General features: G+C 41.5%; 1 protein-coding gene across 1 annotated transcript in view; it reads left to right on the top strand.

Moving 5' to 3' along the window:
• Positions 1-18,157, top strand: part of LOC139448577 (uncharacterized) — a 64,375-nt gene extending 46,218 nt beyond the window's left edge. The window contains exons 14-16 of the mRNA XM_071230146.1: positions 16,224-16,415; positions 16,929-17,171; positions 17,902-18,157. Of these exons, the coding sequence (XP_071086247.1) occupies positions 16,224-16,415; positions 16,929-17,171; positions 17,902-18,140 (674 nt within the window). The 3' untranslated portion in view covers positions 18,141-18,157. The remainder of the gene's footprint in view (positions 1-16,223; positions 16,416-16,928; positions 17,172-17,901) is intronic.
• The last annotated feature ends 17 nt before the right edge of the window (positions 18,158-18,174 follow it).

The raw sequence follows: 18,174 nt of genomic DNA, 5'->3' as shown, positions 1-18,174 counted from the left end.
ACAATTTCGGTGTATCTGTTTCTAAAGTGAAAAACGTTAAGGTGACAATGATAAGTAGAATTCACCAGTCGCGTTTTTAAATATGGGAAATATCAACTTCGTCCATTTAATCGGTATTCTATCTGTTTATCATGTGTCTGTTGATAAACACGTTAAACACCCAAAAGTGAGTGGTATATATTACACGTTGAACCAAAGTTCACATTTCTATCGTCATTAATCTAAACGTGGCCCTAAACTGAAAATGAAAAACATAACAAGGGTGTTAATTGTACTCCAAATAGGCAACGGGAAACCACATGGGAAATCCACACCTTTGAAGTTTTTGAACTGACAAACTCCAAATATGTTAATTTTAGCTTGTTGAAGGTTTAAACTCAAAGATGAAATGCCCCAAGTTGCAAGGCCACATATGAACCATTTAAACTTGTCTTGTTGCCGAGTAATATATTTACAAATATTTACAAATTTATACAAAATACTTTTCTAGACAGCTACTTGTCAACAGATGGATTTCAAATTCAGTCGTCAGCAACCTTTGTCCATAAGGAGCAGGCACACAGGTAACATGTTCATTGCCACACATTCAGGAATCCTTTGAACACTGAAATAAGTCCATTACCCTCTTTGCGGGCTCCTGGTGAAGCCGCTGATTTTCAGCCGTCAATTCATAAGGTTTTCACCACTGCGTTGCCTTTTGCTCCCGAAAGAGTCTGTTTCGGCCAATGATCGAGACTGGGTGTTCTCCGAAGTTGACTCTTTATAAAAGAAGGTGATAAATACCTAATAAATGTTTTTGACTCGCGTATTGAGTAATCTGTAACTAAATGAGAATATGAGGAATTATTCTGAACCAAATCTTCTGGGGCTTCATTATGACCAGTCTCCTCGTCATCAACGTTGGGTCCGAAAAGGTCTGCTAGAACAGGCATGGCGCCATCAGTCTCCCCAGCAGCGCCCTTGTATGACATAACTGCAGCTGAACTTGTTCCGACATCTTCATCTCTGATATCCCAGTATCTGTGTAGAGTCTCGTACGTCATGCTTAATGTGTCCACACGTCTAGGTATAACATCATGATTGCCTCGTCCTCTGGCGTCTCTCTTCTTCGAACTATGTTAGATGCAAATATAGTTTATACAATGAACATTACGGGCGAATATATAGAAAACAGATTAATGTGGTTAGACAACACAAGTATAAGAAATCACACACGCATGCTTTGAATCTTGAAGATGCAGTGTAAAATCACATTTAGCTCAATAATCTAGACGGTTAGAAAATAAGAATTGAAAGACATCAATAACCTTTTTTTGCAAATCTTTCTGACGACTGACGCAATCGCAACACTGACAGCAACGACTAAAGCTGCTGTTGACATGACAACGTAATATGCTCTTCCTTCGCCTTCATCTGAAGGGGGACCATGGTTGGGAGTAGTTCCTGAAAATGATATCCATTATGTGTGATGCATCCATTATTAAAGCTACAAGATTGTTGAATAAAACTGTCAAATTGCTGCAATAATCATTTTAAGAATATAAGAATTTGTTCATTCGGAATGGCATAGTGTATTGAAGAAAGTCAGCCAAAAGCCGCGATGGGGTCATACGATCAAGACAGGACCTAACATCACGGCCGAGAACACCGTCATCAAAAATCCTGTTCAGACTATGGTTGCTGATTACCCTGGTAGTTACCGTTAGATTTTTCAAAAATATTTACGATGGGTTTACGACTGGCAAATTGATATAGCTGTACAACCAGATATGTACACACGTTATCCTACACACGTACTATTAATAATGTTATTACCACAGCTTGAGGTAATAACAGAACGGTAAACCCGTTCACTTCATGTTTCGACGGTAGCTAACATGTCGACATGGTTGCGAATTGCGCTATATTTCTATAGTCTGTTTTTGCATGTGTTTTCTACAAGTTGCATGTGATGTAGGGTCATGTCGTGACCGTAGGACTCCATCGCAGCACTCGGCTATAAAGAAACTATGTCATGTTCAGAAATAAATACAACTAAACAATATTATTCTTCGGATATAATCTAACACCAGAATTAAGAGGGTTGAGAATGCTGATAATTTTATCTTCAAATTTAACTGAATTACCGTCGGGTTTGTCGGCTTGTGTTTTATTTCGCTGTAATATCCGAGTATCATTTTTCACTGTTGTAGTGCAATTGTGCGAGGAACAGTTGTTTCCGCATCCATTGTTCCGTTTGCCAGTGGTTTGGTTGCAAATGCCACCGAGACATGACTCACAGGTATTGTTGCAGAATGTACCATGGAACCCTTGCACACATCCGTCTGTACAAGATCCTTCCTCTGTGTGGCATGTGCTGTTGACACAGTTCTCGGGGCACGGTAGACAATCGTTCCCGTAGTTTCCAGTTATGCAACCGTGTATACAAGCTCCTGTATTGTCACATTTTAGATCTCTGCAAACAGATTTACACTTGAACGAACAACGTGGTCCATACCAGCCGTCCATACATCCATGAATACAGTCCCCTGTCAGTTGCTGACATTCGAGTTGGGAATGCACACTTTTTGCATCGGACAAAGAACGATTACCAACTATGGGTTTTGGGTTTGGACGACAATGTAAACTGCATATGTCAAGACACAATGGACCATAAAATCCGGGTACACATCCAAATTTACAATTATCTTCACAACCCCCGACACAGTTCACGCCACCATGTCCAGAATGACATTCCTCACAAGTTCTTGTTTGCACATTACAGGATTTGCATCTGTTGGAACATATACTGCAGTGAGAACCGTAGAATGAATTATTGCAGCCAGCAACACACGAGGAGCCGAGATTGCAGTATTCCCCATCACAAGCGCCTGGGCATTGCTTACACGTGTTGTCAGGATCGTGACACGGTATTTTGCACTTGGAGCCTTGAAATCCTTGTTTGCAACCTTCCGTGCACCTTTCAATTCCGGTACCTGACATTTCACAGACATTGTTCTTGCATTGGCTACTGCAAGGGGTACTGCATCTCAGATCATAATACCCAGCATGACACTTTGTCCGGCAGATTCCAGTCTCCCAATAGCAATGTGAACAGTGTTGATTCTCTCCGCAGTGCGCCGCTGAAAAACGTTAAGTAATATTTGTTACTGCTTATCTGCCATGTTCCGGAGTTTAAATGTAGGGAATCATACGTTGTGATACATTAACAACTATATGAAAAGCATGATATTTGTTTCTCAACCAATTCAGTCATAGAAAGTTAGAACACTTTCCATTAGAATTACGGTACGGTGTTGAGATGAAATGTGGGTTAACGTAGCGTTCCAGATTAGTGCAAGTATTTAGCATGCATTCATGCATGCATGCGCACCAGTGGATGCGCGTGTGTGTGCCTGTTCTAATCCACACTTTACATGGTTACCCCACTCATACAAAGTATTGTCATAAGGTTAAAATGCGTCTCAAAAACATTAGAAAATGGTAACAAATCAAACCGTTTATAGCTGCAATGATGAGTTGCACTAGATATACAAAGTTTGTGACAGAGAACTATTAGTTCGTAAGGAATTAATAGATAAAAGACATTTCACATTTATCACAAGAGTATTCTGGACATTTCATATTTATCATTGGATTGCTTCCATGTTATCGTCGATTAGTTAATGAAACACGTCGAGAGGTAAGATACTTTTCATTTCTAGCATCCGGAGTGAGTCACAAAATCAATAGAGAGATGATCAATCTGGCACGTAGGCTTTGGTATTTTAACGATTACAACACACATGAGTTCATGGTCAGATCTAACTGTTAACGAATCAACGAGGTATTGTGACATGTGACAAAGTCAGGCCAACATTACCTTCAACATTAGGAGAGGAGAGCGCGGTTTGCAATCGATCGAGTAGAATCCCGATCGATCTAAGTTCTCCCCATTTAGTGACGAGCCTGACCGGTCTGGTCCTGTCGTGTACTGATAGATGGACTGAGAGTAGGTAAAACTAATGTGAGTATAAAGCTAGTGTTGCGTTTCTTTATTATGCGAGTATTGATGCTGATTGAGACAACTTGGAGTAAGCGTCGTTAGACCAATCACTCCTTAACGGAGCTGAGCTGATGTTGACAAGGTGAGTTGCAAAGTCATGGCTTAAGTGACCACGATGACCAGTAACGGCAATACTTTCAGTAACTGTAGTAGGGTCGTACCTGACACACGAACGCAGTTACGACAGTATCCTCATACTGCCGAGTGCCAGGCACCAGCTCAATTAACACCAAGTACCATTTAAAGTCGTTTGGTAAGAAGAGGCCGGGGATCGAACCACAGTCCTTCCACTCTCCTGGGAGCCGATTTCAAATATTATGACGGTGGGTTACATAGATAACACAATCAACATATTTCATAACGTAAAGTTACCTTGGGTGTGTGAAATCACAATAGCAGCGACCGCAAACAGCAGGACAACCATCAGGAAGCTGCAATGTAACCGAGACCGTGTTTTATACACATATGATACAACTTGAATCTCACCAAGGCTAGACCGTACCGTTGTCAGAGTAATAATCGAGAAAAACAGAGTTCCTGATCAGCATATCATAGTTCAAAAGTATAGTTTTTGGTATCACACGAAGACGATCTAACAGTAAGTGTCCGGTATTAATGGGGAGTTTTATCGGCTGAGCTTCTCTAGCAACGTTGTATCCAAACGCGTAAGTCTGCATTTGACTATCAAAAAAGGACTGAATCGGAATAAATAAATAAAACGAGTAACACGTACTTTTGTGTCTTCTCCAGATACGTGTTGCTCGCCTATACAACCTATTCCATATGGATCATTTTGAAGAAAAAAAAACAGCTTTACGTCCGGTAATTGAATGTGTTGCTGTTTCGACAGCCGTGTTTGCATGTTTTGGTTTAATTGTCCTTATAATAAGGAAATGGAAATACAAATACTGAATGCGAACGTCTTTACTACTGGTAGCAGTGTATTCAATATGTGACGGATAGAGAAGCCAAAAGAACGTAAACTCCGCCCGCAATATTCCAGCTGTATGGGGGGCGGTCGGGTAGCCTAGTGGTTAAAGCGTTCGCTCGTGACGCCGAAGACCCGGGTTCGATTCCCGACATGGGCACACTGTGTGAAGCCCATTTCTGGTGTCCCCCTGTCGTGATATTACTGGAATATTGCTAAAAGCGGAGTAAAACCATACTCACTCACTCACTCCAGCTGTATGATGGTGGCCTTTAAATAGGCGCGTCCAGGCCGGACCAGACAAACCGTGGATTGCGTGGATCTAACCATGACGGCGTGGATCATTGCTGACACTATTGTCTTGGATTGATAAGGGTGTTACAATCAGTACACGGACATGCTGCTCTCGTAGTAATGAACAAGAAGATTATTATTTGGTCATTCGTTACATTTTCAAATGGTAGATGCCCCTGAAAGGACAGGTTATGACGCTGTATTTTTCACTTACTAACACTTACCTGGACATCATCCAACGTCAACGGCAGATGACAATACTTCCGTGTAATAGCAACTGTCCTCACAAAATGACAGCTGCAACCCGAGGGCTACCAGCCTAGTTGCTGTACCGAGTGTATGCAGTAAATGTGTTATGACAAATCAGAGGGCATAACCACATGCACTTTAACTTCCGAGTTTCTCTAATTGGCTTGAAAAGTGATCAGAACGTCGGTAAAATACTCTTCGCTCACATGCTATTCTCGGAATATATATACTGCTTGTGTTTTGTTTGTTTGTTTTACAACTCTGCCAGCAGAAATATGACGGCGGTCTGTAAATAATCGAGTCTAGACCAGACAATCCGGTGATTAATATTACACAGAACTATCCAGCCCGTTGGTATATGATGACAGGCAATAGTGACCACCCGATCCATTAAGTCGACCGTACAACAAATATCACTTTGTCGCTGGAAACCTGTTCTAACCCGAGAACCTAAGAGAGTGAAACTGTAATTAACTCTATAATCTATGGTTAAATGTTTATTTCACTGCGAATAGCTGCAATATTGCCGACATGACGTGTAGAAATACCACCAGGCCACTCATTAACTCAAGATATGTAGCTCATTTAAAGCAGAATGAAATGTAAGATACATGCTGCGAGCTTCTCAAAAGTCAGGGTTGGCTTACATCCGGGGGTTATTCCTAGATGTGCTTTTGGTACATAATAGTGGAGCAACAGGTGTTACCTATTGAGGGGGTACCCAAACCAGCACGAATGTGTTGTACATAATTACTCAAAATGTTCCTGTTGAAAATGATTTTTGACGTGAATTTGTATGGTTCCAGAAATATTTTTGACACTTTTTCTTTCAAACCAATGATTCATATTATGAGTCACGTTCCATGACCTCGGGGTTTAGTGGCACACGATCAACAAAATCAATTAGTCGCCCCTTACTACATACATGGACTACTGAGGACCTATTCTAAACCGGAATCCAAATTGGAATATACTTTTTAAACAGGCATTATAACTAGCTACGAGTCACGCCGTCATCGCGGAGCAGTTTATAGGTACAGTACAGTTTGCAAGCAAGCAGTTTGCGAGCACTGTAAGCAGGTTCGTTCACTTTTAGTTCACTATTGGTGTCATCGCCTACACTGCCTAACGCCGATCTCCTTATTACAGATGCACTCACGATCACTATTAAGATGTTAATAAGCAACAAGCAATGACCAAGTCACTGACAATGTAGTATGTGTGATACCTTTTGACTACTGACTTTCACACCCGTGAAGATCCGGGTTAGAATTCGTCTTCAGCAACTCATGCTTTTCGTAAGAAGATCGGTCAGGGCGGGAGTGATATATATTTGTATCAAATGCACAACTATGAAATACGTCACAAGCACAACAGCGGTAACAATTATATGAATAGCAACGAACATAACTTGGGTTGACCCCCTAAAAATCAGGATTAGAATTTGTCATTAGTAACCCATGCTTGTCGTAAGAGGCGACTAACGGTATCTGATGGTCAGACTCACTCACTTACAAATGCCTAGATCGATGCTCATGCTGTCAGACATTGGATTGACTGGTCCAGACTCGATTATGTACGAAGCATCGTCACATAACATTATTATAGCTGAGTGTGGCGTTAAACAACAAACATTCTGACTAGCGGCCCACGTCTTGTGTACCCCGTCATGGTAGTGCTGGAACATTGATAAGAGCGGAGGAAGACATATTTACCTGAATATGATGACTTTGAATCTTTATGGAAATATTACAAATATACATTAGAACATTAGAAACTACACGCATGCGTGTTAGAGCAAAAACGAACCAACAATCTGATGGTCCAATTTCTTCACGCAAATACGATTTAGCCCTTTGGACTATGTACCAATCCAACACAGTTAGTCGACCGGAAAGTATTTTCATTGTATTCATTTCCCCGCTTCGCGTTATGACAAAAAATGACTTAACGTGTCCCACGGTAAGTTAAACAATAAACTTTAAATAATATATTTCAGAAATAACACGTAATAAATATCGATAGCTATCAGTGGCTAACAATATAATAGTATGATAATACTGATGATATAACACAAATGTTTTCGAAACGTATGTGCGATATCTCTTCCACCAACGTTTTAAGAACATGATATTTCTTAAATGTGATCGGGTATGACTTTTCAGCAACATCTCACGTGCAAGATGAAAAATTAAATAAATATCAGAGACTTACAGCAGTCTGGTTATTGTTTGAATAAACACTGTATAGGTAAACATTTCTTGTAGAAAATTCATTTTCATTACGCCTCATAGGGTTGGCATGTATCTGGCTTCACATTGTTTCTACAAAAAGGAAATAATGCTTTTGGATAATAGGATCTGGAATAATGTTTTCAAAACATTTTATAATTATATACAAAGTTTTCAAAATCTTTTAAAGACATGTTATGAATTAATGTTTGAATAACATGTTTTGAAATGGTTTCACCTGAACATCTTTTAAAACATTTTAAATGTTCTTTATTTACCTTTTGCATGTTAAGAAAAGATGAATAAGAATTAGTCTGTGTCCCCACAAGCATTTACAGTACAAGTTCCCATCTGTTTCATTGAATTGTAAAATATTTGAAGGGACACTTCTAGTAAGGCACGTAGAGTTATTTCCCCTGAAAACACCTGTCCCTGTTCGCTGTGCACTATAGTTTCACTGCTAATCTGACATGGTGACAATACGATATTGTGTTTATCGACTGATCAAATGGTGAAACTGTATCATGAAACGTCAGTAAAATGTTTTGAAAATGATCTGTGCCACCTTGGAGAGCAGTTGATGATCAGACTGTGTTTATTTGATAATACTCCCATCACACCAAACTAGTTCTCAATACGTTCGTGCACATTTTGTCGATCGGACTCCAACTGTGTATGAACGTAGCGGACTTAGTAGCAACTATTGACAGTCTTTTTACGAACCTCATGGACGGGCTCGGACTGGGATGGTGCTCTTGAACATTGAGTCTGCTCAAAATCTTTTCCCGTCCATCCCGTTCTGCAATTAGTCGGATTGACAACGTACTTAAAACGAGAAAGACATATTACGACGTGGTGCAGCCCGACATAAATTTCAGTACGTGTGCACCGACCAGGTCGACTTCTCTTCGGAGTCATGATGTGTACAGCTCGGAGCCCTGAACTTGAAGAATGGCTACAACGCGCTCGATATCCATAGGAGTCGGGCCAGGACGCGAAAACACACGCACTTGGGACGAGATGAGGACGTACTGCGATCTGAACTGGATACAAACGGACTGCCGACTGGCTAAGAACGAGAAAGACGCATTGAGAACAGCTTATGAACGAACTAGCATAGTATTTTACGCCAAACTACGCGTTCTACCGTGATTACAGCCCGTTCTAGTATTTTGTTTAAAGCGGGGTAGAACGGGATAGAACTACTTTGGTGTGATAGTAGCACTCAAAAACATACTGAGACGCATGTTTTTCTTTTGATGACGTGGTAACGATAAAATATCAGCAAGACAGATTATCCAGTGTCACTACAAACATTGACTACCCGTGAAGACCCGGGAAAGAATAGGTCTTGCTTGCCATAAAAGGTGACAATGCTGGTCGTAAGAGGCGACTAACGGGATCGGACGGTCAGGCTCGCTGACTTGGTTGATGCACATCATTGATCCCAATTGCGTGAATCGATGCTCGTGATGTCAATCACTGGCTTGTCTGGTCCACAGACCCCCGTCATATAGCTTCCAATAAGGTATGAAGAGTTACTTCCCTTGAATATACCTGTTCCTCCTCGCTGTGCACTTTAGTTTCGATGCCAGTCTGACATGGTGACAAAATGATAAAATTATCGTGCTTGATCAAATTGATTAAGTCATGCCAATTATGTAACATAAGTACGTCATCATAGAATATTACAGAAACATCAGCAATCATGGGCGGATACAGCTTTTTTGAAAAGGGGGGTGCACAATTAAGATGCATTTATTGTCTTTGGTGGTAATTTATACAGAAAAAAAGTTTTTTTTCGAAATAAAAAGGGGGGAGGGGGTCTCTTATCCGTCCATGGCAATGCTTGATAAACTGTTTTACCGAACAAAGGTATGTCGAGGCGGTCGGGTAGCCTAGTGGTTAAAGCGTTCGCTCGTCACGCCGAAGACGCCGTGATATTGCTTGAATATTGCTAAAAGCGGCGTAAAGCCATACTCACTCACTCACCCACTCACAAAGGTATGTCATGTAATTTGTAACATATTTAACATTCAAAGTGGTGAGCCGACGGTGGAACATACAATGCTTACCCTGTGACATTGAATACTTGTATAAAAAAAGCCCTAAGTATGTCAAAAGCAGAGTATAAAGCACGATTCCAACTAACACATTAGCATGTATCTATGGATCAAAACCAAATAGCGATGAAACAAGTTGTTTCACCAAAAAATGAGCGTATCCTGCCTCACCGGCGTTACCCGTCACAAACACACGCAAAGGCAATGGAACCTCCCATCTAAACCAACAGGAACACACGGCAAAACAGGGAAACGCATCGTATGCTCGTTATAGAAATGGTATCATCCTCAGGCGTACACCAACTTCATGTAAAACGCATCAATAAATAAAGGTTACGGTTCACGTAAATTGGACAGTTTTGTGTATTCGTGACCAACATCAAACTAAAGCGAGCCTGAGAAGACGGGTGAGATGATTTTTTTTTCTAGGGTTGCAATCATTTGACTTTTGTGGGTTCTATAGAACTGGAAAACTATTAACGTAAGTTATGGGTGTTGAGAAAAGTGCAAATGCAAGGCAAAACTTGTGACATGACACATCAGGGGATGAGTGAGTGAGTATTGTTTTACGCCGCTTTCAGCAATATCAAGAGGGAAGTCACCAGAAATGGGATTCACACACTGTACACATTGCAAACATGAATGAGAGTAAGATTTAAAATCACTTTAAGTCAAATCACCTGGGTGAGTGGGTGAGTTTGGTTTAATGCAGCTTTTAACAGTATTCCAGTTATATCACGGCTTGTCAGTTTAATTCGGGAAGAAAGCACGAAGTGAAGCAGGTCTAGGACGTTTACCACTTCGGTGAAACCCACGAGCACAGGTATGGTGCTAACAAACCTAGAAACATAATCGGGGCGAACCAGGATTCGAACCCACAATCATATGTTTCTTGCGTGCCCAAGACACGGCGAATCGCGGCGCCTTTGACGACTGGGCCACCCGTGCTCCTCAAAACCCCTGGGGGATCCGTATTGCTAAAATGGGCACGCTGAAGGGCATAAATCTGACTAATTTACAAACTAAGATAGTTTAATGCGCCTATTGTTAAGCCGTGTTAGGCGTGTTAAGTTGGGTGAATTTACCTTTTAATGTTTTTCATTTGTATTGAAATGATTTAATTTTCCGGTTGATAACTGCACAAAAATTATGCAATAAGTAGGATATTCCATGTGGCTCGTGAAATATGTCACTCTCATCTCGTGACAGGGGAAAATTGAGATATTTACCCTCGTGCCGCCCCCCCCCCCCCCCCCCCCCCCCTCTCTCTCTCACTCTTTCGTTAACGTTGTCCGATGATTAACGACATCTCAGTGTATCCACTGTAAAGTAGTTTCATTAACATTAAAATGTTTGATTAACCGTTCAGTTGTTAATCAACTTTGATTGTTACACATATATTTGTTAGTGACCGTTAACGCGAAAACTATGACAAGAAGGGGGCAGGGTTGGTCCAGTCGTCAAGGGTGTTAAGTTGGTTGGTTGGTTGGTTGGTTTGTTGTTTAACGCCGCACTCAGCAATATTCCAGCTATATGACGGCGATCTGTAAATAATCGAGTCTGGACCAGACAATCCTGTGATTGACATCATGAACATCGATCCACGCAATTGGGATCGATGACATGCATCAACCAAGTCAGCGAGCTTGACCACCCGATCCCGTTAGTCGCCTTTTACGACAAGCATAGTCACCTTTTACGGCAAGCATGGGTTGCTGAAGACCTATTCTACCCCGGAATCTTCACGGGTCTCAAGGGTGTTAAGAGAGCCCACAACCCTCGATCGTGGTTTCTAATTCCAAAGTCGTTTGCTAACCAATGTGGTGAACATCTAAGGCCTGAATCACATATGGCTGCACTCACATATCAATAAATACCGGTTAAAATACCTTCAAACCTATCTGTGAACAGGAAATCTAATTTCAAGCACACATGGTTTGAGCACAATTGTCTCAAGAACTTGAACTTGTCGCCTTTGTCGTGTTGTATAACTTCATTACGGGACAACCTTTACTGCGGAAGACTTGGCATTACTTATTAACGTTCGTTACTGGGAAGTCATTACGCCTGGCTTTTTCATAAATAGTAAATAATTCTTATTATTTGGTATCAGAAATCTTTACAGTCAACTCCCGAACGTAACTACCCACAATCTTTCCCGGGTCAGTCGGGAAAAGATGTGGTTGCGTGACCTCGTCCTTGCAGCTGTCAGTGTTACAATACAGCATACAGTACTCGGTGAGTATTTCATTTTCAAGTTGCTTGTTAAAGAGGCCATTTCCTAATTGTGATGAAACCAACACTCAAGACAACCTAAATTACCATCACAAAAAAAGGTCGTCAGGCATTTAAAAGGGTTATTATCTGCGGTGTCATTGGCATGAAGATATACGTAACGTTTCTAACCAGATATGTTTACCTTACACAAAACACAAATAATGGCAAGTACTCCCTACACCTCCCCTGGCTGTTTATATTGTTTCACTTTACTACTAAGAGTGATGGCCACGTGTGGCAATGTCGTGGAGGGGGGCGTATTTCAATTCGAAAAGTTGCGTCCCATAGCATTGCGTTACCTTGAAATTCAGGGCTGGTTTCCAAATGCATCTTTAGGAATTGCTTAACAATAGGCGCATTACAATGCGTATCTTAGTTTGTAAATTATGTCCTTCAGCGTGCCCATTTTAGCAATACGGATCCCCCAGATGATTTGGGGGGCACCGGTAGCCCTGTCGTCTGAGGCGCCGCGATTCGCTGTGCAGAGTTGCTTCCCTTGGGCACGCCAGAAATCTATGATTGTGGGTTCGAATCCCGGTTCGCCCCGATTATGTTTCTAGGTTTGTCAGCACTATAACCGTGCTCGTGGGTTTCACCGAAGTGGTAAACGTCTGACACTTCGGACTTTCCTCCAACATTAAGCTGACACACCGTGATCTAACTGAATTGCTGTTAAAAGCTGTGTTAAACCCAACACACTCACTCACCCAGGTGATTTGACTTAAGGTGATGTAGAATCTTACTCTCATTCGCTCAATAATTTAAAATAACTTACGAACATAATTAAGTTTCCACAATGGTGTAACGTCGACGTTTCGGTACAGATCCTTATACCGTTGTCAAGCGAAAACGTGGGAAAACGAGATGGTCACGACTCAAACAACTTTTTTTTCTGCCGTGCATTTATAATTGGGAATGTAAATACCAGGCTTTTTACAATAACCTTTGTTAAAGGGAAACAATTATAATAATAAGATCGCAGTTATCTTGTATTTTATGTATTTTAGTCAACTAGCACATATAATCTCGTAAAACATTATTTAAACGATCAATGAGACATTAAATGAAGCCCTAGCAACAGATAAGGTTATCGCACATATCCAATAAAAACACTCCCATTAGTGAGTGAGTGAGTATGGTTTCACGCCGCTTTTAGCAATATTCCAGCAATATCACGGCGGGGGACACCAGAAATGGGCTTCACACATTGTACCCACGTCGGGAATCGAAGCCTGGTGTTCGGCGTGATGAGCGAACGCTTTAACCGCTAGGCTACCCGATCTCCCACACTCCAAAGAAAGGAAACGCATGGCCATACCATAAACTGTGGGAAGACACACACATTTACTATACATCTGAACACTTGATAAGTGATGACATTATTGCTGACAAAACAACAGGTCAACACGTGTCCAATACGAGTTTATCATCCAATACCAGGGCGCGTTGCAAGCCCCATCCCGGGGTCTGCACAAGATCAAAGGGCTACCGCACTCTTCCCGCAACTACCGCTTGGTTGCCTTGCCTTGTTGAATAGCGTAATAGAAGAGGCTCGATGACGAGCCGATGAATAAATGACAACTTTGAAGATGTGGAGCACACTGAGGAAACAGCTATGTAAAGTGGCTTTGCCCATTTTCCAATTTATTCAGTCAAGAATTTCTTGTTCAGCTGTCGAACACAGCCGCTATTTCGGTTTGAGAACGAAGCGAACTCAGCCCGCGATCGGTGTGATCGCAAGCGCCTAAGAGTTAGCGCCCTGTTGTGATGCGAATAGCTGAGCATCGCTTGCAAGCGATTGGCATTTTGCAACGCACCCCTGGTCTACGAAGGAGTTATCGCTAGGAGATTTCGCTGCAATAAAATAGCATCACAATGCTTTAGACACCATTGTGACATCGTCAGTTATCATGACGTCAACTGACATCACTTATATCCCTGCTTCTGCAGCTGGTTAGCAGTATCTTTTTACACTAAGCATTACTACTGTTTAAGGGGTCACGGGTGGCCCAGTCGTCTTAGGCGCCGAGATTCGCTGTGCAGAGTTGCTTCCCTTGGGCCCGCCAGAAATCTATAATTGTGGGTTCGAATCCCGGTTCGCCCCGATTATGTTTCTAGGTTTGTCAGCACCATACCCGTGCTCCTGGGTTTCACTTAACTGGTAAACGTCTGACACCTGCATCACTTCGGGCTTTCCTCCCACATTAAGCTGACACGCTGTGATATAACTGGAATACTGTTAAAAGCGTCGTTAAACCGTACTCACTCACACCACTGTTTACAAAATGAAACTGTTGAAAGAACGATGCTGGATGAGAAATAGAATCTTACCGTCGTAGCACTTTATGTGCTAATGCCTTTACTGTGTTGCAAAGACCCGTGAAGATCGGGGATAGAATAGGTCGTCAGCAACCCATGCTTGCCGTAAAAGTTAAGGCGACTATGCTTGTCGTAAGAGGCGACCAACGGGACCGGATGGTCAGGCTAGCTGACTTGTTTGATGTATGTCATCGTATCTCAATTGCGTGGATCGATGCTTATGATGTCAATCACTGGATTGTCTGGTCCAGACTCTATTACTTACAGACCGCCGTCATTTTGCTGGAATATTGCTGAGTGTGGCGTTAAACAATAAACAAAAAAACACTTCAGACTACGTTTGAAAAATATGTTAACACAGTTCTCGATTAAAATTTTGAAAACTGAACGAACATTCCAGAATGTCTAATATATTGTTGAGATTGTATGGCAGTGCTTCCCACGTACTGTGCAACGCCTCCTCCGTTCAAATGTTTATCCCACGGAGACGACAATTTTCACGGAATCAGTCGTCGGGGTCGTAACTGTCGTTCTGAATACCCCGTATTAACGTTTTCGAGGTCTGTCACTTTCACGAGCTGGTAAGCAACGCTTTGATTGGTCGGGTGAAAGGTCGTTCTAACGTGACCCCTAATACAATGTCCTCAGACCTTTGTTTAGCGATAGTTAAGTATAAGTGTTATTTTTTTATGATTCCATACTAGTTTTAACATCTTTTTCTGTGATAAGTCTAGTACTTTTTACTATCCTTCGTTGGCAGGTTTTTATATAAGTAAAATTGTATTTATAAACATAAAACCTTGATAGTCACGATATGGCTGCAATATTGCCGATGTGACTTTAAATACAACTCACTCACTCACTCACTCACTTGTTTAGCGATAGCGAGAAATAAGATCTGATTTTAATGAGATTGGAAAGCATTGTGACACAGTATCACGTGTATCAAACATGAGGTTAATCTGCAATGTCCCATATCAATGTTTCCTTCAATACAGAGTGATGAGAAGTTATTCGTCGAGCAGCTGTTGCATATGTCGATATCACGATCTTAATCCAAAAAAAACAAATGATGAATCCTCGAGGGCCCATGAACCGACCAGTTTCATTTAGTTGAGAATATGGTTACACGTTTATATCAGAGGTGGCCGAAAGGATACGAACTGCCAGTTATGTGGCTTACCTGAATCAATGTATTCTGCGTGATATTATGATCTGTAAAAGTGGAGAAAAAGCCACTCTGCAGTTTTCCTTTTGGCGAAATTATTTTGAAATACCATGAAATGGAAAGGAATGTAAGATCCGTGAAGATCCGGGTTAGAATAGGTCTTCAGCAACCCATGCTTGTCGTAAGGCGAGACTATGAGTCTCGTAAGAGACAACTCTCTGTAACACAGCCGTAAAGATCCGGGTTGGAATAGGTCTTCAGCCACCAAAGATTGCCGTAAAAGACGATTATGCCTGTTGTAAGAGGCGACTAACGGGATCGGGTAGACTGGCTCGCAGACCTGGTTGTTGCATGTCATCGTGTCCCAAATGCATGGAACAATGCTCTGTCAATCACTGTCCATACTCGATTATCTACCGACCGCCGTCATATCGCAAGAATATTGTGGCGTTAAACGACAAACAAACAGGAACGTGAGGACATGCCGACATGTTGTACCCATCTATGCCCGGGGGCTTAATGTATTGCGCTGTACGATGACATCTACATTTCCTCACAGAACAAACTAACAATACCACTGATACAGTGAGAATTTCACGATACGTTCTTCAACAGTGTAGTTAAAACGGCTCTTTATGATCTCCTTCAGGTGAAAGTATAGCAGATGGGAAAGTTGCAACGCAAAGTAGTACTGCCATTGGCGCAAGTCGGGCTCTCAGTGAAGCCCACAGGTCATCTGGGTCATTAACACAGCTTGAAAAACTGACCTGGTGGAAGGTGGACCTGCGCGGCTACTTCAATATCAACAACATCACCCTCACAGCAGCCACTAACGGATGGGGTAAGCTGAATAGCTTCTTTTCGTTTTTGTTTGATGTATCGTTTCTATGACAATCACATGTTCGTCTGGTTATCTAAAAAAATAAATTGTCCCCGAAAATTCGTGGAATAGAAATATGGTTTAGGCTGATGGAAAGGAATTACCTGTCACATAAAAATGACATAGTTACAAGGTGTTTGTTTAAAAAAAAAATTCACTGAAGGCTCACAGTGAAAAAATATATAATCTCGATATAAAATCCCAGCTCCACACCTCCCCTGCTCCCAACCAGAATATCAAATGGTCGGTTCCTAAGAGGCACCTAAATGGATCGGAGAGCTACGCTCGTATCCCCAAAACAAAATTGCTTATTTTGTTGCTGATGATGTCAGTCACTGGATTGTCTGGTCAATCAGCTCGTCATGAAGCTGGAACATTGCTGAGTGCAGTGTTAAACAACAAACAGGCAAACATAGATTGTTATTAGCACCGCCTGTCTGTTGTCTATAAGAACAGAGTGCCTTTCGTTTCCAGCTACTTTCATGGCAGCTGTTTCTGTGGAGGTGTTGGACAAAGATATCAGCCTCTGCCCTGATGTCCAGGTGGAATGGTGTGGGAATGTGTCCAGCACTGTTGCCAGTGGGGAGGAATTCACCTTCACCTGCAATGCCACATTCCCCGTTCGTTTTGTGCGTGTTTCAAGGAATGCCACAACCAGCCAGCGCCTCGGTATCGGACATGTTGATGTTCAAGGGGAAGGAACTAAAAAGCCATATCGTGAGTCACAGTGGTTCAAACTTCATAACTATATCCTCACCATAATCAGTATGATTATATATACTATTGTCACAGAGCTCCAGATAAGCTTTTGGTATTGTGAGTATTTTACCCATGCATTTTAAAATCATTGGGTATCAGTAATTCTTTCTGAGTATTCAAATTTCTGTTACCCACTAGTTTTTACACATGTGGGTATTTAAGTTAAATATGTAAATACTCTATTCATCTAGTCCCTGCAAACTGGTGTAGTGTGGGTTCGGGAGCTTTGTAGGACTCAAAAATACCACGATACTTCCACAAGAAATGATCATGATGTAACTGTCATCGTGGAGTTTGGCAAGGTTGACGGAATGCCCGTTTATAATTTCAAAATAAGTTGCTGATTTGCGAATCGAATATGTGTTACTTCACAATATTTTGATGATACGCACAAGTTTTATTTTTGTAGCGTATCTGTAAAGTTCGTTGCGTATTTGAGACGCTTGGATTTTATTTTACTGCGTATTTCTGTATTTCTGATGCGTATTTTACGCAGATACGCAGCTTATCTGGAGCCCTGTATTGACCACAGTTATAACCCGAGGTTAAATAAATGTGAACAAGGGATAAAACATGATTACCATGTAAAATCATTAAAACGTCAGACATACTAATGTACCAATAAGTTACACATATTCTAAACCTGATTACACAATGAATGTCAGTTATGATGAATTTTCTGTCCAAGGTTCAAACTTCAAATCCACAAAGAACAAGGTGTCCCGGCCGTTTCTGACCACATCAGCCATGACTGCCGGCGACTGTGGCATCATTTGTCACAGACATCATTCATGCATCGACTTCAGCTACAGCAAAACGGCACCTACAGGTGCTAACTGTCTGCTAACTGACAAACCGCTGTCTTCATATTTTGTCAACGACATTTCTTGGACAACCAACACCCTTGAATGCCTGTCAACAGTCTAATCCAGGATATGTTAACACATTTCATTTCTTATGT

Source organism: Haliotis cracherodii, unplaced genomic scaffold (assembly GCF_022045235.1).
Source record: "Haliotis cracherodii isolate W230 unplaced genomic scaffold, xgHalCrac1.p SCAF_7, whole genome shotgun sequence".
Classification (NCBI taxonomy): domain Eukaryota; kingdom Metazoa; phylum Mollusca; class Gastropoda; order Lepetellida; family Haliotidae; genus Haliotis; species Haliotis cracherodii.
Note: the sequence above shows the minus strand (reverse complement) of the source record. Positions and strands in the feature narration are given on the sequence as shown.